This window comes from Brienomyrus brachyistius, chromosome 3 (assembly GCF_023856365.1).
Source record: "Brienomyrus brachyistius isolate T26 chromosome 3, BBRACH_0.4, whole genome shotgun sequence".
In the NCBI taxonomy this organism is placed as follows: domain Eukaryota; kingdom Metazoa; phylum Chordata; class Actinopteri; order Osteoglossiformes; family Mormyridae; genus Brienomyrus; species Brienomyrus brachyistius.
The window spans coordinates 3,364,123-3,384,958 of NC_064535.1; the positions used below are offsets into that span (position 1 = coordinate 3,364,123).

The following is a 20,836-nucleotide window of genomic DNA, read 5'->3' on the forward strand; positions in this document are numbered from 1 at the left end:
GTACATTTTACCATCTTAAGTCCAACTAAATTATTTTTAAATACCTTCATTGACTTGGATTTTAAATATACTGGTATGACTGTAGTAACTTCTCTGTTGATGAGCCAAACATTCCTTAACGCAAATTTAAACATTTTGGTAAAATGTTCATTTTATCAGATTAAATCCACTGATTAAAAAAGTCATTTTAAATACTTTTTTAAGCATATGGTTTGACTGCAGTAATTGGCTTAAATAAGTCGATGGCGTTGTATTGATCAGAAGATCTAAGCATATCGGCGAGTGAAAAGCGAGCCCATCAAACGCTCCGCGGGAGCTGATACCATCGGCCACAGTCAGGCGCGGAGGTTTGGTGTCACTAATGTGTCTGGCATCAAAGTGAGAGTAGGCAGGTAGCAGGGCCTTATGGGTAATGAGCAGACTCGTTGAGGATGCAGTCTGACGGGGTTGGTTTTAATGGCGTCCCCAGCGAGGTTCAGGATACACAGGCCCCGCCTCCATTAGGCCAGCGCCTCTGCTGAGGGGCCAATTAATGCAGCCCCTGGCTCTGCTGTGTAGGCGTTCAGGTCTCAGCCAGACAGACGCCGCAGATTAAGCAGCTGCAGACACGGGGACCGACATACAGTGCAGGAGGGGGGTGGACGTCGAACCCGGGTGCGCGCGCTGCTGTCCACTGCTGCTGAGCGGACGCTGAGAGCGCCCCCTGCCTGTCAGTACAGCCCGGAGGAAGCTGCAAACAAAGTCCATGTCCCACTCCCTCGCTAAGACGTCACACACTGTCACAGCATCGCAGAAATGCGTTTGACCAGCTGGGATGTCAGCTTGGCGCCATAATTTACTGAATTATATGGGGGGGTGGGGTCAAGAAACCGGTCCAGAATTGTTTGAATGTACAGGTACAGGAATGACGGACCGAGTTAAAGCGAAATGAATCAGATTTCGTTGGGATATCTAGGCTCTCGTGACCCGCTGCTGCGTTGTGTGAATGTTACCCGTCAGCGCTAAGCCATCTTCCCGGGCTTGCGTTTGGAAAGGCCGCAGGCGCCCGTGTTGTGAGCTCTGCGTCGCCCCCCTGCAGGCTGTGGAGCCTCGTGGACCACGCCCTCATCGCCCGCTGCAACATGGAGGAGGCTGTACGCAGTGTGGCCTTCAATGGCGACGGCTCACAGCTGGCTTTGGGCATGAAGGACGGCTCGTTCACCGTGCTGCGCGTTAGGTAGGAGCCTGAGAGAGCAGCTGCTCGCACCCCGGGCATGTGGACGTCACAGGGGACCTCATGCCCCCCCCCCCCCCTCATTATTTATGGATGTGACTTATAGTATGTGTAGTGCATTGGTATGTGTTTTGTCGTTGTCTTTCTACATGAGGTTTTACAAATGTTCTGTATCATGAGTGGAATCCCCCCCCCCCCACCACCCCCACCAGAATGTGGACGATTAAGCTTAATCCTCAGACGTGCCTGTAAATTAGCCTCAGCTTCCCTAGGTTTGGGATTCATTGATCTTATTCATGTCACAAGAGTGAAGGAAAACAGATTATATAAGAAAGACGTTTAATACAGATCCCAGAACACAGTGAAATTCTGGTGTATTGCTTAGTAAGATCCATGCTGTGCACGTTCTCCGGATGAATCTTTGAGTGGCAGCTGGCAGATTCTTAACAGTTCCTTGAATTTATAGCATTAGAAAAATGGCCGATTTGAATTGACCTTTTCCCACAAAAAGCTCCCAGCCGCTCACAGGATCTAGCGGTGCGGCAGCCTGCGATGCTGTTAACCGGCATCTTACAACAAGGCCTATCCTCGTGTGTAAAACCATGAGACCGATTTGTGGCCTGGAAGCCTAATGCTAAGCTACTCCAAGGTGCCCCCTCCCCCGTCATTCACCGAGTCAAAGCATATCATTGGCTCATGATAAGGTTCATTCCTCTGAATGACCCCACATATGCTCCACATCTTAAAATTTGAGGATCACCCCCTAGTGGCTCGCAGGGATGGGAACAAGTCATCTCTTTGGCGAGTCCAAGTCTCGAGTCACAACATTGTTGAGTCAAGTCTCAAATCAAGTGCCCTCAAGTCTAAGTCGAGTCCAAGTCTTTCCATCATTTTTGCTGTCAAGTCACAAGTCATCAAATTTGTGATTTGACTCCAAGTCTAGTTGTGAGTCATGTAATTTGAGTCCCACCCTATGTCACGTTTTTTCACCTTTGCAGCAAAAACTCACCACAATACAATGTAGGATACATTCTTTATAGGCAAAGAGAGGTTGATAAGAAGATCTCCACTCACTGTTGTCCTCACACAGATTTTACTCATGTCTGGGAGTGATGCATCTTTCCAACAATCTCCAGAGTCCTTGCATTCAGCTAATTGAAAATACAGACAAGAGAGAATTGATATACATAAAAGTATAAAATTAACATTATGGTATCCAGAGGGGGACTATAACCTCAAGTCTTCCTGAGTCATAGGGTTCAAGTCTGGTCAAATTCTCAAGTCATTGCCCTCAAGTGCAAGTTGAGTCCAAGTCTTTTAGTCAGTTTTGCTTACTTGAGTCCCAAGTCATCAAATTTGTGACTCGAGTCCTAATCGAGTCACGAATCAGTGACTCAAGTCCCCATTGAGTTAATCTGAGCTGGAAAGTGGTTGGCTACACAGCTGCTGCTTAGTGCTACCGAGGGGGTGGGGGGCGTTCTTGTTTATCACCTCACCACCTCCTCACCGGTGTAACAGGTCCTGCAAAGTCAACATGACAGCATCACCTTCTTCTGAAAGGTGTAGCCATTCCCTGGCAAGAGAGACCGGGGCACTTGCTGTCCCTCCATCCCCCTAATTAAACCTCATTCCAGCAGCCACAGTGAGAGACTCGCTTACATCAGCCTCTAATCTTCCGTCTGCTATCGATGTGGACGCTCTCGCTTCAGACGCGGTCCTGGGCAGCACGGTCCGTGAAACGGGGCCCAGCAAGCGACTGAGGCTGGTGCTGGTCACTGTCTCTGTCGGCTCCGTTAATTACATCCTGGGGGGGGGGGGTCACCACGGGGGTGCGGCTAATTGGACTGGAATTCTCTGAAACGCTGGTCTTTCTCCCCTTTAATCCTCCCTACAAAGCGTGGATGAGCATAAATAGAGATCCGTCTCTTTAAGACTCAACCCTTTGGGTGATGCCACTTATTCTCTCAGCAAAAGCACCGTTTCTCATGCAGTCTTGGCTGTTATTGCGTTTTAAAGAGTCATTTTAAATTTTCCCTTATTTCCTATATTATTCCCTAAATCAATTGAAGGGATTTAGATCCACGGAGGAGGAAGTGGAAGGTGTAAAGATCGTTGAGTGTTTCCTCCTTGGCTTTGGCTTCTTCTGCCTCCGCGTTATTGTACGGCGTGTGCCATAGACCGCAGGAAATAAACAGAAACATTGTTCGCATTTCAAGGCCGTGTTTCACTTCAATGCGCCGCCCTCGTGACCCAGCGCCGGCAGAACGTGTGGCGAGAATCCAGAACTGCTTTCTGCCGCGGAGTTAGATTTTTAACGAGGATGTTTTTGAGCAATTCCCTGAGAATGTTGCATGTTACACAGAACCCTGTCAGCGTTTGATCGAAGTGCTGTTTTTATTCATCGACAGAAGCGGCACATTCTCGCATTTTGACATGCTGATGTGTCTTTCAGCTTAGATTTTTATTTTGTTCTGACATGACGTGCTGTCAGGTAAATGCGCAGAGTGACAGAAGCGACACTCAGACGTCAGCTTCTCACCGCGGCCCAGGGCTCAGGTTAGGATCCTCTGTGCTCTTTAGGTTGCTGGTTCAAAGCCCATGGTCAGCAGAGTGATGTCACCCCTTGAGCAAAGCTCTCAGCAGCCAGCATCTGGCTGATCTTTGCTTTCTTAAAAATGCACATAGCTTTGGATAAAGGCATCTGCTCCAGAAATGAAATGTAAATGTTCACCCGAAAAAATAACTGCGACAGGCGACTTGCGAGTCTCACTCACTCAGCTGCTGGTTTACTGACATGGGTTATTTACGTTGGACCCCCAATCTCAGGCACTTTTTGCTACAGCTCTGCATTCCCGGCCTCTAAGCCAGGCCTTCATACCCCCGTATGTAGCTGCTAAGCTGCACCCTGTCCCTTTCGCAGGGCTTTGTTTCCAGGAGCAAAATGCCTTGTAATGAATTTTCCCAGGATCAAGGAATGAGAGTATGAAACCTCAGCCTCCGAACCCTCCAGATATTTTTTTCATTAATTAATATGAGGACTTTTGTTTTTCTTTTTTTTGGGGGAGGGGGGTTCATGAACACGGCTGGGTGTGGTTTCCTGGGGAGGAAAATCAAAATAGGCATCGAGTCCAGTGTATACAGGGTATATTTGTGACTTAACAAGCCTCTGGTTGCGATCGCATCATGCGGTAATCGAGTTACGCGCCTGGATAATTCTGAGCGGGCGTGTGCTCTGTTGGTGTCTGCCAGAAAACAGCAGGCTGTCCGACCCATGACTGGCCGCGGTACCGACGGTATTCCATTCGGTTTAGCACAGAGAAAATCTTCCCTTGCCAAGACTGCCCCCACACGCCCACTTATAAACGTCACAGCCTGCGCAGTTGCTGCATTTGGTTAATTGTTTTGCTGGGACAGGAACCAAGCAATACATTATTCTAAACAGATTTAACAGATTCCACATCCAGGCAGCGTACGATGCAGTGCTGAGGATTTCACAGCTTGATTGGATCTTTTTTTAAACAAGCATAACTGAAACGAGAATAAAGCCGTGATGCGGGCTGGTCCAGGCGGCTTTACAGGTCCATCGGAAGGCTTGTTTTTGCATATCCCATCATGCTTTGTGATGAGACATACAGGTGAGAATAAACCTAGGTGCTCATGTACATGGTCAGCCATTTATCTAACACCCCTGGAGTTTTTTTTTTGTGGGGGGTGTTTAAGGGCCTTGTTCAAGGGTCCAACAGCTATTCTGTGAAGCACAGGATTCAAACCGCTGACCTCTGAACATGGGCAGAGAGATCTAACCCGTGGGGCCTCACAGCGCCTCCTACGCATGATCACATGAACAGCATCCTAATCTAGGTTTCTGAAAGAGTCGTAGCCAGAACTTCTAAAATGCCAAGGTTAAGAATTTTACCCCATAATGGAGTGGTTATTGGAGTTGGAGAAAAAATAATGAGGGGCTAGAGCGCCTGAGTGGTAGGTAGGGGCGTGGGCAGAGGGATGCAGATCCTAAGAAATCCAGTAGGGTGAAGCGACGGTAAGTAGGGAGGCAGGATATCCTCTGGCCCGCTGTGGCAGCCTGTGTTTAAGACGAAGGAGCTGAGCTTAATTAAAGAGCTGCGCTGTTTCACGTCGGCTTCACAGCAGGCCTTTCGTTCCCTGCGGTTCCCGGCTCTCTAGGTGAGGAGACAAGGGTAACGGGGCCCCGAGCTCCGCCACACGGGGACGGGGGATGAGGAGGCAGCCCATTCTGTCGCCGTGTCTCCCCAGGGACATGACCGAGGTGGTCCACATAAAGGACAGGAAGGAGGTCATCCACGAGATGAAGTTCTCGCCCGACGGCGCCTACCTGGCGGTGGGCTCCAACGACGGCCTGGTGGACGTCTACGCCGTGTCCCAGCGCTACAAGAAGGTGGGAGAGTGTAACCGGTCCATTAGCTTCATCACGCACCTCGACTGGTCCGTGGACAGCAAGTTCCTGCAGACCAACGACGGCGCCGGCGAGCGCATCTTCTACAGGATGCCCTGTGAGTCGCTGGGCCGCCGTTAGCAAAGGGCTAAGGGGTGAAACGCCGAATCCGCAATCCCTCCGTAGGCCAGATCGGAAACGTGGCTTAAGCAGAATGTGGCAGAAGGGCTTGGCCTGGATGTTCGCGTTCTTTGATTAATGGTTTGCTTTTGTCTCCCGTCAGACGGGACGACCCACGACTTTGTCGCTAACAGTGCGTACGATGTTATTTAAATCCATACAGCAGTAGTTTACGTGAAAATGCCGTCACGCTGTGCTTATTTATCATCCTGTCCAATTCGGTTATAATAACATAAGATCAAAAGCTTGTAATAGCCGGGCTCTGCGACGGGAATTTCTCGACTGTTGTTATGCTTCCCGACATGGTGTCGGTTTTTCAAACCTTCGGGGGGGGGGGGAGGGCACATAGTCATTATTCCCCTCCTCCCCTGGTTACCTTTAATGCACCTGTCAGATGAGCTCAGTAACAATCAGCATTAAGAACCAGTCATTCATGGCGCATGTTTAAATGGCTGTGAGGGGGGCATGGGGGGGTTATGTAGCAGCAGGGTAGCAGAGAAACCTGGATACCTGAGACAATTTGAGGTTAAGGGCCGACTGACAGGACCCCAGAGTAAAATCGCTGTGCGGCGTCTCTATAACGACACAGTAAAATCTCTGTGCGGTGCCTCTATAACAGACACAGTGAAATCGCTGTGCGGCGTCTCTATAACAGACACAGTGAAATCGCTGCCCGGCGTCTCTATAACAGACACAGTGAAATCGCTGTGCGGCGTCTCTATAACAGACACAGTGAAATCGCTGTGCAGCATCTATAACAGACACAGTGAAATCGCTGCCCGGCGTCTCTACAACAGACACAGTGAAATCGCTGTGCGGCGTCTCTATAACAGACACAGTGAAATCGCTGTGCGGCATCTATAACAGACACAGTGAAATCGCTGTGCAGTGCCTCTATAACAGACACAGTGAAATGGCTGTGCGGCATCTATAACAGACACAGTGAAATCGCTGTGCGGCGTCTCTATAACAGACACAGTGAAATCGCTGTGCGGCGTCTCTATAACAGACACAGTGAAATCGCTGTGCGGTGCCTCTATAACAGACACAGTGAAATCGCTGTGCGGCATCTATAACAGACACAGTGAAATCGCTGTGCGGTGCCTCTATAACAGACACAGTGAAATCGCTGTGCGGCGTCTCTATAACAGACACAGTGAAATCGCTGTGCGGTGCCTCTATAACAGACACAGTGAAATCGCTGTGCGGCATCTATAACAGACACAGTGAAATCGCTGTGCGGCGCCTCTATAACAGACACAGTGAAATCGCTGTGCGGCATCTATAACAGACACAGTGAAATCGCTGTGCGGCGTCTATAACAGACACAGTGAAATCGCTGTGCGGCGCCTCTATAACAGACACAGTGTCCTAACATGCTGCGCCACACAGCACCCCCCCTCAGGTATATAATACTCGACGCCCAAACCTGGGTTACGACTAAAAGAAATGCTGATTTTTCCTCGGGACAGAAAATTCGCAGACTGTCATAAAATATTCATGATGTTCACATTTACTTGTTGAAAATTCCTGATCCACAGTCTTTTTAAGAACAAAAATGAAATTAAAATGCAGGCTCTTTTCAGCCCTGAACCTTAGAGACGGATGGGATGAGTGGGAGGGGGGGTGAGTGGGTGGGGGGGGTGGGGGGGACGCCTGCTTAGTGTTTTTAAATCTGTATTTATTTTTATCTCACGGTTCTCTGTGTTATGGCACAGAGCCAAACTCAAGGCACTTTGTCAAATTAATTTTACTTATTACTTGGTGCTGGTTTTTAAACTTCAGACTGGGGCGGGGGGGGGCGGGGGGTGAGGAGGGGGTGCTGCCGCAGTCCTGGGTGTGGAGAGCGACAGGCTCCGAGCGGCAGCTGCCACTGCGGGTAGCTGATCCGCCACTGCAGCTCTGCGAGGAGCGTCGTGATAATTAAGGCGGCAGCCTCGTCGTTTCCCAGGACCGTATGTCGGTTTGACAGCAGACGGCTGCAGTGTCTTCAACCTGCATGTGTTTCTTTTTTTTAATTGGCAATTTGTTTTCGTTTATGCCTCTCACACCTTTTTAGCGTGTTCAGGCTGGTTTTGTTTGCCAAACAGACTTGTTTACCTAAAAATTAACGCCCAGCCCTTGTGACATAGAAAGACTGGTTGATACTTTGGATGAAAGACTTTGACTGACAGGTAGAGATGATTAAAATACATAAAGATATGCTGGCCTGGCTGCTGTGATCTCTGTGAAATTAGTTATCCGGTGTGACATGTACATATTCTCAAATTCTGATGCTTCAAGACAAAAGACATGCAGTACCTGTAAGTGGATTATGTGATTTATTGATATTTTAAAAAATACTAATAAACAACGTTTTTTGTCCTTTCAGACTTCAACCCAGTCTTTCGTCGGTTTTTTACCTTTAAGATAATAATGAATTTAATGAAAGCAGTGACCTTGGCCTGCTGTATTCCTACAACCCACCATTCACGTGACCACGAGTTTCGAGGTTTCGAAGGTTGTACATTCATGTGGAGCTGAGCTGTTTTCCTGATTTCCTCGGTACAGCTGGGAAGCATGTGGCATCCAAGGAGGAGACCAAAGGGATCCACTGGGTTTCCTGGACGTGTGTCATTGGGCCAGAGGTCAGTGGGATCTGGCCCAAGTACACCAACATCAACGACATCAACTCCGTAGACGCCAACTACAACAGCGCCGTGCTGGTGACCGGCGATGACTTCGGTCTCGTCAAGATCTTCCGTTTCCCATGTCTGAAAAAAGGTCAGCTTTCCGGTCGTTTGGGTTTCCTCCTGGTTCTATAAACCCATTTAGGCTTTGCATGGAAACGCCTGCATAATGGAGACCTGTGAATCATTTTTCATCGTTCTGTCCCGCAGAGGGACATCTGTTGTTTCCTGGTTTTGGTTACATCCCTTTGTTCCATTGATGTCCTGTTTTTTCTCTTTCTGCTCTGCAGTTATTCTATGGATTAATGTGGATTTTTACTTATTTTTTTATTTTTTTGCTTTTGGCAGGTGCAAAATTCAAGAAGTACATTGGCCACTCTGCCCATGTGACCAACGTGCACTGGTCACATGACCTGCAGTGGGTGCTGAGTACCGGGGGGGCAGACCACTCGCTTTTCCAGTGGAGGTTCCTACCCGAAGGCGTCATGAATGGCGTCCTGGAGCCGCTTCTCCAAGGTGGCGCGTCAAACGCCATGTCGGTTCAAACGCCATGTCGGTTCAAACGCCATGTCGGTTCAAACGCCATGTTGGTTCAAACGCGATGTGTTACGTTAGCTTTGTGTCAGACCTCAATTTTGTTCTTTGGCCACGTGGAACTTCTCATGAATGTGAATGAAGATGATTTCCATTTCACAAGCAGTCCTAAAGGGATCCGTTGTTGGCCCTTTATGCAAATTCCTTTTTGTTCTTTAGAGACTTCCTAGTGTACATCTTGATTGGTTTCCTTTGTGAGACCTGCTGTCATTAGATCGGCACCTGGAGCCAGTTCCTGAGGCCGGTCTGGCGAGCTGACGGTCCCACTTGTACATTAGCGAGGCTGACAGCTTCTCTCACAGCTGACAGTCGGCTGACCTTTGCCCTTCGTTTGCATGAGGAAAGACGTGTGTTCCCGTGCTCGGGGTGTCCCTGAACACCTCTCCCGGCCTCTCTGCTCTCTCCAGAGGGATACCCGGATTCCAACAGCGAAGAGTCAGACTCAGATCTCTCTGATGTCCCCGAGCTGGACTCTGATATCGAACAGGAGGCCCAGATCAACTATGACCGGCAGGTTTGTGTGGGCTCCGTGAGGGGGGGCTGCGTACAAAAGTTTTATTCTTGATTTGTACATAGGTGTGTGTGTTCAGTACGTCAGGACCTGAACACGAGTCTGAGGAAGAACTTTAATGGGGTTGGCTCTCTCAGACAGCGTGGTTTTCTGCCTTTGTTAAAATAAATGTTTAATTTGTTTCTCTAGTCAAAAAGATTAGTCCTAAAAGATTAAGGGAAGTCTTTTGCATTTCCTCTTTTTCTTAGCTCAGCTAAAAATTTGCTGGGAGCTTCGTTGGGGGTTGTGGCGCTCCTTAACACCTGCCTGTCACACCTCAGCCTGAGGTGCAAATACAAGCTATTTCTGCTCCTCCGATCTCAGCAGAGTGGCAGAAAGGTCCGGAAGAGTGCGGCGATAAGACAGTGAAAGGCAGCCCATTAATCTGCCGCTTTGTGTACCATCTCCGGGTCTCCCCCCCCGCGGGCCACCCTGCTATGCCCTCTTATCTGACCCAAGCAGCTGCATCTATGTCCGTGCCTCCCACACCCCCCCCCCCCGACTGATAGACAGGCTTTGGTCGTGATTGTGTGAGCTGTGAATCCATCCGCTTTGAAACACTGAACCTGGAGCCGCCCTCCTAGTTGGCAGTGCAGAATCGTTTTGGGTAAAACGGGCACTCAGCCCCCCGCCCCGTTTGTCTGGCCGGCATGTTGACCTGTGTAGGGGGGCGACCAGCTTGCCAAGTGCCCGACGAGGGGGCATCGAGTGCCATTAGAATCCCTCACGCCCACGTTCCCCGGTGCTAACCAAAAGCATCCTTCCCGTTCATCTTATTATTTGAGTTTTATCACGATGTCCTGGCGATTTGGGACTCAGAGAGGGTCCCGGAGACTAAATGTCGAGGAGCGATGTGGCGAGCTGGGTGGACTGGAGCCCGCGGCTGGAATGAATGTAATCTTGCTCCGCCAGGTAATCGGCCGGTGAAAGAGAGATCACATGGACACACGGAGGACTGCAGGGTAATAATGCGACATCATTCTAAGTGGTATCATCGCTTTCCCCTAATGGAGTGAGGACAATGGTGCGTCAGGATCGCAGAGGTCTCTTCCTGGAACGCTACTACTCACGGAATGACTCCCCCCTCGCCCGCCTTCGTCCCGCCCCATCTCCTGGTTGCTTCCCCCCCCCACAGGGTCACTCGTGTGTAAATGGGTCACACGGCTGGGCTGCGTCCCGCCGGCGCCCTGGAAAATGTAGTAAATAAAGTAGCAGGTTATTGACACCCCCCTATTCTGCTGAATGTCACAGAAGGTGTCCTGATTTTAAAACACCGCCCTGCCCGCACACCGTCCCAAGGCTGCTCGCCTCCCGGAAAAAAAAAAAACCTCTAACCCCCCCTCGTCCCCGCAGGTGTACAAGGAGGATTTACCCCAGCTGAGGCAGCAGAGCCGGGAGAGAAAGCAGCCGGCCAGCTCACTGAAGCGGCAGCGTCCCCCGGACGAGGGGCTGCGGCTCCAGTTTGTTCACGGGTGAGTTCCCGCAGGACCAGAGGGGGGTCTCACAAAAAAGGTCCGCTGGGGGTGGGAGGGGTGCCGGAAGATCGAAGGATGGGCTTGGATGTAGAAGAAGAGGCTTGTTGTGATTGGCTAAGTGGGGCCGGGTTCTGCGGTGACACATCGCTTATGCATGACGGGTCATTTCCAACGGCTGATGATAATGTCGAGAATTTTGCACTCACTTTAGGTCTGGGTGGGGTCACACCAGCGCTTTGCCACCTCAGCAAAAAAGGCTCATGGGAAGCTGAGGGAGGGGACAGGCCCTGTACTTGCTGTACCAGAAGGTTAAGTACATGGTGTTCAGGGTCATCGAAATACTGACAATTTGCCCAGCATAAATATAGTATTACCCTGCTCGGGCTGTCAGGACAAATCAGAGGCCAAGTGTGGCTCCAGAGTGAGACATTCGTCAGAAAATAATGGGCTTGTTCGTGATTCATTTAATGCAGCTTCCTGCCCATATGCAGGGAATCATCTGCAAAGATACTTTGAAATCACTTTTTGAGTGGAATGCCTTTTTAAAATGGCTTAACGTTGGATTGTAAAAATTAACAACACATTGATCTACTTTGCCTTTTTTCTGTGGGTACGGTGTTTGACGTAACCTGTCCTTTGCTGCGACTCGGCTGAGATTTCTGGGACATGCATTGCCTGCATCACCATGCACTGACGTTTAAAAAGAGCAGAAGCGGCTAACGAGATGCAAGTTGGATTTCTAAGGGTGCCACCCCCAAAGAGCTGTGGTACAAGCCGAAGCCCATCCTCAGACAGTATGTGGAAGGATCCATCCCTCAGGATTCCGGGGGTGGTAGTAAATGCAGTGTGAAGAAAGCGCAGACGCCGTTCTTACTTCAGGCCTCAGAGTGTAAAGTTCCCTGATGATTTTGTTCTTGAAGGATGGATGACAGGTTGGCAGTGGGAAGCTGCGGCTTCCTTGCGGAGAAAAGTGTATTTTTGGAGAATATGTGTTTGCTCAGTCGCACACCTGCCGGAATCGCTAAAGTGCCGCGTCGTGGTGTTTGCTAATGCGTGTTTGTTTTCCTGCTTTAAACGGCTCGGTCTAAGGTCCCGTCAGCTTATCACGCGTGAACGTGCAGATTTCACACTCCGCACACAGCTGCACACTCTTCTGTTTTTTAAATCGCAGCTCATTGACATTCCTCACGCGTACCATGATTCCGAGTCGTGCTGCATGCAGACTCCCGTGGCTTCGGTTGTGGAGGTTCTGTCGCACCCCGAAAGGTGTGGAGTTCCCCCCTAGCTTCCTGGGGGGGTTCCTCCATATTTAAGTTAGCTTCACAGGAACCTTTTGCCAAACAACCTATGTTTACTGATGAGGGGGGTCTCCCCCCATTTAATGGATTCTCTAATGGTCCTGAGTGCCAGGCTGCTCTGACAGACGGTTTTCCCCCGCCATGGCACAGTGGTAACCGACACCCCCCCCCCCCCCCCCCCCCCACGACTTTATTAGCACGACTCCATCCTCTCTCACTGGCGTGATGTGACGGCGTTGCCTAGCAACACGCTGTCGAGCCGTTTTTGGAAGCATGGCGAGTTTAAGGTTCTCTCTTGGTGCAGTTCAGGGCGGGTAAGGCCCATTTCGGTGGCGGTGCGGCCTCCTCACTTCGCCTCACCGGCTCCTCACTTCTCCCGCCAGGTATCGCGGCTACGACTGTCGGAACAACCTGTTCTACACGCAGACGGGCGAAGTAGTGTACCACGTGGCCGCAGTGTCTGCCGTCTACAACCGACAGCAGCACTCACAGCGCTTCTACCTGGGACACGACGACGACATCCTCAGCCTAGCTGTGCATCCACTCAAGGACTACGCCGCCACCGGCCAGGTGGGCGGAGCCGCGCTGCTCTGCTCGCTGGGTTTCCATGGGAACGACCTTGGCCCAGCAGCACTGATTCTTACACAGCCGTTGAACTTGGAGGCCTGTGAGCAGAGCCTGCAAGAGGCCCTCAGTCCTGGGGCAGCTTATCCTCCTAGATATTTCTTGCTGTTTTGGTTATTGATGCTGAATTAGCTAGAAGTTGTTGTGTGCTTTGTGCCCCCTGAGGGATGGTGAGGAGATAAAGTCGGGGGGGGGGGGGGGGATGAGCAGCAGTGTCACCTGGCTTTGAGAAAGCCTTCTTCATGGTGTTGACCTAACCAGTGCTGACCCCTCCCCTCCCTCCGATCTCCTTCCTCAGATGGGCCGTGATCCAGCCATCCATGTGTGGGACATCCAGACCCTGAAGTGTCTGTCGCTCCTGAAAGGCCATCACCAGAGAGGGGTCTGTGCTCTCGACTTCTCTGGTAGGACTTCAGGACTTTTCACCCTAAACCACGATGGCAAATATACAGCTCTGGAAAAAAATAAGAGACCACAGCGAAATTTTCAGTCTCACTCTTTTCTCAATTTATAGGTATGTGTCTGTGTAAAATACACACTGTTTTGTAAACTCCAGACTGGCTCTTGCCTGCTTCCATTGAAGAAGAGCTTCTTCCTGGCTTTATGGACCACAGCCAGATAAGTTGATGGTCACCTCTGGCATTAGACAGTCGCTTCCGCCCTCTACCAGGCTGCTCGTTCCCAGTGTCTCCTGCTTCACCTCGTTCTTGTGTCCTGCCGTCTCAGAAACACTGACCCTGGAAGCAGCCTGCTGCTCAGCGCAGCCTCCTGCCAGCAAAACCAGGATTAAACCAGGATTTAAAAATGCAGATTAAAAAATATATATAAAGTGGTCTCTTAATTTTTTCCAAAGCTGTATAATTTGGAACTGTGTAAAATGTCATGTAGCCTAAAGTAAATGGAGCTTGTGTCTCCAGAACACTGACCAGTCAGATATCAGCAAAGAATTTCAAAGACAAAAATGAAAGGTGTAGAAGATCTACCCACTGAATGCTACCTTGTCTGGTGATGGTACCTTGTTTGGCCATGACACCTACAGTAACTTTACTGGCATCCCATTCAGAATCCATAAGCATCAATTTGGAGTTAGTCTCCCCTTTTCAACTATAACAGCTGCCACTCTTCTGCGAAGGTTTTCCAAAAATTCCGGAGTGTGTTTGTGGGAAATTTTCACCATTCATTCGGAAGAGCTTTTGTGAGGTCAGGCACTGAGGATGGACATGAAGACCTGGCTCACAATCTCCATTTAAGTTAATCCCAAAATTGATTGATGAGGTTGAGGTCAGGGTTCTGTGCGGGCCAGTCAAGTCCTTCCACACCGAACTCACCCAACCCAATGTCTTTATGGACCTTGCTTTGTGCACTGGGGCACAGTCATGCTGGAACAGAGAGAGACCTTCCCCAAACTGTTCCCACAAATTTGGAAGCATAGAATTGTCCAAAATGTCTTGGCATACTGAACCATTAAGAGTCCCCTTCATTGGAACTAAGGCGCCCAGCCCAACCCCTGAAGAACATCCCCATACCATTACCCCTCCTCCACCAAACTAGACAACGCAGTCAGGCAGGTAACGTTCTCCTGGCATCCGGCAAACCCAGACTCATCCATCAGACTGCCAGACAGAGAGGCGTGATTCGTTACTCCACAGAACACGTTTCCACAGAGTCCATTGACGGCCTGCTTTACACCACTCCGTTCGATACCTGGCACTGCGCTTGGTGATGTGAGGCTTGCATGCAGCTGCTCAGCCATGGAAGCCCATTCCATGTCCAGCAGCTGTTGGCAGCTCCCAACACGGCATCTTTGTGCTGGAGTTATTGACAGAGGAGTCAGCAGACCGTTGGCGATGTGCCTCAGCAGTCCGTGACCCCGCTCTGTTACTTTACATGCTCTGCCGCTTCGTAGCTGAGTTTCTCTTGTTCCTAAATGCTTTCGCTTTGCAATAATACCACTTGCAGCTGACTGTGGAATATGAGGCAGGGGAGAAATTTCACGAACTGCCTTATTGCAAAGGTTGCATTCTATAACAGTACCATGCTTGAATTCACTGAACTCTTTCACAAATGTTTGTAAACCTGTCTGCGTGGCTTGGTGCTTGGTGTTATACACATGTGACAATGGGTCTGAACAAAACACCTGCATTCAGTGATTAAGAGGCGTCTCCCAATACGTTTGCCTATATAGTGTGTGTTATCGAATAGGTCGACTGCCACTGAATCCATTTTCTTTTCTCGCGCATCTTTCCAGTCATGCGCGCAGTCTGTACCGCTGTAGGGTGCATGCATCTCCTTTCTTCTCTCCTTCTGCAGCGGACGGGAAGACCCTGGTGTCTGTAGCGATTGATGACAGCCACTCTGTAGTTGTGTGGGACTGGAAGAAGGGCGAGAAACTGGCGACGGCAAGGTACTGGGGGGCTTCCTCGGGGGTGTGTGCGGCGCGCGGGCAGTGCAGCTCAGTGCGGCTGGGGGAGCTGTGGCGAGAAGGATTACCGCGCTCCGCCGGTCACGGCGCGGTCTAACCCACTTCCTGTGGGTTGCTTAGTTCTAGTCCCGAAGCACGGTAGTCAGACCCGGCATGGCCTTCAGTCTGTCATTTCCCCCGTCACTAGTCTTATTACAGTCAGCCTGTTGACTCGTGGCAAACAGCAGGCCAGGAATCTGGTATGTTTGTGCAGATGTTTGGCCGGTATAATGAAGTCTGAGTCAAGGCCCTCTCTCACATCCAGGGGCCATAAAGACAAGCTGTTTGTGGTCAAGTGCAGCCCCTTTCAAATGGACAAGCTGGTCACCGTGGGGATCAAGCACATCCGCTTCTGGCAACACGCAGGTACCATGTTCGATGACCTCGGGGACGTGACTGAAGACAGCAGGCTGGCCGCAAGCCTTCTTACTAAGTTGGTGTAGGGGTGTGTTTTTCAACCCAGTCTACCCCAGCTCCATCCCAGCTCCCAGCATATATGTGGTAGGTTTTCGATGTTCTTCATTGGCTGAGGGCTGTGAGGGGTCTGGGTTCAGAAACACAGCTGTAGAGCGGATAGAACAGACTCCAGTTACATGATCTGACGACTGTCAGGCCGGTAACGTCCTTCTGCCATGGTCTGTTTGCGAGTCACGTCGGCTTAGCTGTGAGGTTGCCACTGGGCACTGAGGCAGGCCTGACCTCTGAGCTCCATGCCGATTCCACAGGTGGGGGCCTCACCTCCAAGCGGGGGATCTTCGGCAACCTGGGCAAGCCGGAGACGATGATGTCGGTGTGCTACGGCCGAGGGGAGGACCTGGTGTTCTCGGGGGCCGCCACCGGGGACGTCTACATCTGGAAGGAGGTGGTGCTTCTGAAGACTATGAAGGCTCACGATGGGCCTGTGTTCGCCATGTACTCCTTAGACAAGGTATGGATGGGAGCAGAATATCCTAAACCTTCCCCGTGGATGTACACTGTCCCAAGCACGAAATGAATTTGTTAATTAAATGTAGCACACTCTCTCATAAATACATGCTGTGAGCTGGAGGACATCCTTTCAATCTCTCCTGTCCATTCCATTGAGACCATTTTGGCTGCTTAACTGGAGGATTGGAGGATTTATTTCCTGTTGATGAAGTCCTTCAGTCTGGACTGCATGGCTGCTTCAGCGCCAGCCAAATCCAATTAGGTCCTGGCCCTGCCAGGTCCAAGACCCACAAAGAGCTTGTTACTCTGTGCCAGTCCCATGATTTTAGAACCTGGCAAATATTTGAGGTGGGTAACTGCAGGGAACTAATATATGGATGGGGGTTTCTTTTTTTTGGCTGTCTGGGGAGTTGTGTGGCTCAGCAGGATAGGGTTCTGTGCCTATGATTGGAAGATCGGCAGTTCAAATCCCCGGGGGCAGCAGAATGATTTCGTTGTTGGGTTCTTAAGCGAGACCCCAACCCCGAAGATCTCCAGGGACTGTGTCCCTGCTTTTGCAAAAACCTTCAGAGAATGATACGTAAAACCTGGAGAAACCAACGAGTGTCTCTTGAGGAAGTGATCGCCATACCGAGCAGTGATTATCAAGCCATACGCAGGTTTCTCCTTGTACCCGATGTACAACGATGCTTTACCGGCCGGACTGAAAGCTAATGGCATCGGCGTTTTACTATAGGAACAGCAGATGAGCCCAACGGGCACCATAACCGAAGAGTCTGGCGGAAGCAGATTAAGCGTTTCAAACCTTCACAGGGCAACATCATAAGGTGGATTTATTAACATGCGCAAATTAAAATGTGTTTCCTTAATTAGCAGTTTGCAGCCTTGCATTTAATTGCTGGGACTTCATTAGTGTTCTAGTAAAAATGGCATGACACCAATGAAATGAGGCTCACCGTTGAGAAGCATTAACAGAGACTCTGATTGAAGGTTTCTCGTAGTACCAAATGGTGCTGCTTTAAAGAAAAATACAATAATGTTCAGAATGAGTTCCCTCACAGACCTGAACATGCCTGCCTTTTTCCTTCGTTGTTTGTTTCTTGTAGATAGTGATTCAGCCCCAGGCTGAGTTATGATGGATAACCTACATCTCTCTTAAAGGTCTGTGTAGTGTGATGCGTCCACACGGACGGCTTTTCATGGCTTTGGACTCTGCGCTGTGAGCAATGCGTTTACCTGCGGTGCCGTGCTGTGTCTGGTGGTCTGGGGGTCCTTGATGCTTCGGGTTGACTTTGACTTTGTCCGCAGGGGTTTGTCACAGGTGGGAAGGACGGCGTGGTGGAGCTGTGGGACGACATGTTTGACAGGTGCCTGAAGACCTTCGCCATCAAGAGAGCAGCACTCTCTTCTGGATCCAAAGGTCAGCCTCGGGCTCATGGGAGTTTTACTTAGACAAAAAATGTTCTGAGGGTAAAATCAGAAATGATCAGAGAGCTAACCAATCAGATTGTACAGGAGGTGGGACCAAGACATCTGATTGGCTGGTCTGACATCTGACCAGGAACATTTTATGCAAGTAAAATTCCCATGAGCCAACCTCAGCATTTCTTACTTCTGGTTGTGGAAGCATACTCAGTTCTTCTACAAGTCACACCATAAATGTACATTAAGCCCTGACAGACCAATCAACTGCTGCTCTGTCCTGGGACAGAATTTCCCAGAGTTCCTTGGGGGCGTCTTCCTCTTCCAGGCACTTGGTTTGACCTGGTGCTGTTTCTTACCTTGCTCATCTCAGAGGAAGTACTCTTTTTCAGCTGCATAAACAGAATTATTCCTACACGTTTGGCAACATACTGATTTTTCAAGGGCTTTTGGCTAGACAGATGAATTGTGTTACATAGCCATGGTTGGTAAACAACGCCAATGCATCACGAAGCCAACATAACAAGTCAAGGAATGGCGGTACAATCACCTAATTGGTTGGCTTTGCTGACATTGATATTTTCAGGAAATGATCGAAGGACCAGTGAACAAAAAAGGCTTTTTGAGGTGTTTGCATCCTTGTTTTGAATATGCAACTGAGCTCATAGAATAGGAGGCGAACTGTTTGTTTACTGATTATGCATGTAGAGGGACCTCAATGTGATGAATATCAAAACATAATTCCCAGTTCAGCACTGGGAGCAGGCAACCCAGACGTCAACCCCCTCCCTCACTCAGGGGCTGAACATGTTGCAGGTGGCCAGAACTTGGCACCCAAAGTGCGGTTTTGATTTTTCTGTCAACATCATGCATATTGAAGTTAATATGCTCATTAATCTGCATTATTTTGTGTTTTTAGTGCCAACTAAATTTATTTTTACTTTCCTGAGAAAATGGAATGGAATATGTACTGCGTGTGATAGCTTGAAAAAAGGAAATGGCACGTTTTTAATTAGTGGCATTAGTTTTGTGCATAACAAGTAAATATTTTCCCCAATTATCATGCCTTGTTTTCAGTAAAATGGAATGGAAATGTGTACAGTCATGGGCTAAGATATGATTCCAGCTGGTTAAATGCAGGCTCTCTGGGAGAATTATTTCATGTTTAAAATGGATTTGGTCGTGCATTTAAATAAATAAACACAAAGTAATATTCCAGGCACAACACAAGATAATTCTGCAATTTGTTTTGTACTTAGCCTGCTAGATTACGGTGTAGTTCTCCATAACTGTTTTTTCTGAGAATTGTACTTGTATGTGCTAAATTTTTAAAATACAGAATGTGTGTTTTCATTGTGATTAGGGTCAGAGTGCAGCTTGAGAATAGCCACAGTCAAGGAAAAGGCTTGTTGGATGTAATTGCTTGTGGTTGCAGTGTAGGGTGCAGTTTTATCCAGATTTTTTCATTGGTATCTTTGCTTGTCTTTATTGCTGTTTTAATTTGCTGTAAGGGACCCAGTTTGCCTTCAGCTGTCCCAGGGTTTCATCCTCCTAATTATCTGGACCTCGCTCAAGACAGTAAGACACAAGGCATTTCATCTGCTGGAATACAGCTTTCGTTGGCATGGCCCATTGCCTGTGGTGCATATTATGGGATAGCTTTGATCAAAATACCCGTAACGCCAAAGGCAGCCAGTGGGCCATATGGAAGAGGCTCCGCGTTTGTCTTTTGAGGCGGTTTGCTGAGCGTCTGTTTGGACTGGGCTCGTTCGTGACCATTTCGTGATTTTCATGGGGTCCCCTTCCATTCCCAAAACTGAATCCCTGCCCCAAGTCGCCCAGAGAGCCGGAGAAGGAAAATGAGTCCTTCAGTCTCAAGAGTAGCAGACCAGCCAGCTGTGGAGCTCTCTCTCTCTCTCTCTCTCTCTGTCTCTCTCTCTCTCTCTCTCTCTGTCTGTCTCTCTCTGTCTCTCTCTCTGTCTCTCTCTCTGTCTCTCTGTCTGTCTCTCTCTCTGTCTCTCTCTCTGTCTCTCTCTCTGTCTCTCTCTGTCTCTCTCTCTCTGTCTCTCTCTCTGTCTCTCTCTGTCTCTCTCTCTCTGTCTCTCTCTGTCTCTCTCTCTCTGTCTCTCTCTGTCTCTCTCTGTCTCTCTCTCTCTGTCTCTCTCTATCTCTCTCTCTCCCTCTCTATTTCTCTCTCTTTCTCTCACTCTCTCACTCACTTTTTTCTCTTTTTCTCTCTCTCACTCTCTCTCTCTTTTTCTCTCTCCCCCTCTCACTTTCTCGTAATCTCTCTCTCTCTCGTTTTCCCTCTCTTGCTTTTTCTCTCTCCATATCTCTCTCCCCCCTCTCCCCCCCCTCTCTCTCTGCCCTCCTTCCCCAGATTGTTCTCAGCTGCACTTCTGCCTAGCAGGTGTATTTGAACAGTGAGTCAAACAAACACTGAGTGCTGATTAGTGTCTGTCCCCCTAAAAATCGACACTTCATTTCATCTCACAGCGACTGGTAAAATTAGGCCACTGATTTAAATCGGCATCCCGCTTTTCTGACAGATTCGGCCCGGAGGGGCTCTTACTTTGGCACTTTAACTGCATGCTTTTTTTATTGTGCAATTTTTCACTCAAGAAAACTGTTCATACAAGCCTACTTTCACACCAGCAGCCTGCCCTTATTTATAGAGAACACCTTGCACAAAGAAGAACGAACCCATTACCTCAGCTTCTACCATCTTTTAAAACTCATGTTGGGAATCCAATGTTACAGTATCATTACAGTTCTTACCATAAGTAATAGGCTCAATGTCTTCTTTCCTTGCTTTGTCAATGCTGCCACCTTGTGGCCATCTCTGTAATCACAGTGGCACTTAAGGGATTATACCAAATAAGGCAGGAGAGTCTGATTTGTGTATTTACAGGTGCAAATAGAAGGAAATGCTGTTGGACTCTCTGTGTGTCTTTAAAATACTGCGTTAGCCTTTGTTTCATGAATGGAGGTGGGTGGGAAGCATCTCTGGGC

General features: G+C 49.2%; 1 protein-coding gene across 6 annotated transcripts in view; it reads left to right on the forward strand.

Annotated features, from left to right (window-relative positions):
• Window positions 1–20,836, forward strand: part of LOC125738113 (echinoderm microtubule-associated protein-like 6) — a 78,213-nt gene that overhangs the window by 35,527 nt on the left and 21,850 nt on the right. For all 6 annotated transcript variants that reach the window (XM_049006742.1, XM_049006744.1, XM_049006743.1 and 3 more), the window contains exons 8-19: window positions 1,079–1,216; window positions 5,486–5,742; window positions 8,355–8,567; window positions 8,822–8,989; window positions 9,475–9,581; window positions 10,971–11,089; window positions 12,774–12,960; window positions 13,313–13,418; window positions 15,325–15,418; window positions 15,741–15,841; window positions 16,201–16,403; window positions 17,711–17,822. In XM_049006742.1, the coding sequence (XP_048862699.1) occupies window positions 1,079–1,216; window positions 5,486–5,742; window positions 8,355–8,567; window positions 8,822–8,989; window positions 9,475–9,581; window positions 10,971–11,089; window positions 12,774–12,960; window positions 13,313–13,418; window positions 15,325–15,418; window positions 15,741–15,841; window positions 16,201–16,403; window positions 17,711–17,822 (1,805 nt within the window). The remainder of the gene's footprint in view (window positions 1–1,078; window positions 1,217–5,485; window positions 5,743–8,354; window positions 8,568–8,821; window positions 8,990–9,474; window positions 9,582–10,970; window positions 11,090–12,773; window positions 12,961–13,312; window positions 13,419–15,324; window positions 15,419–15,740; window positions 15,842–16,200; window positions 16,404–17,710; window positions 17,823–20,836) is intronic.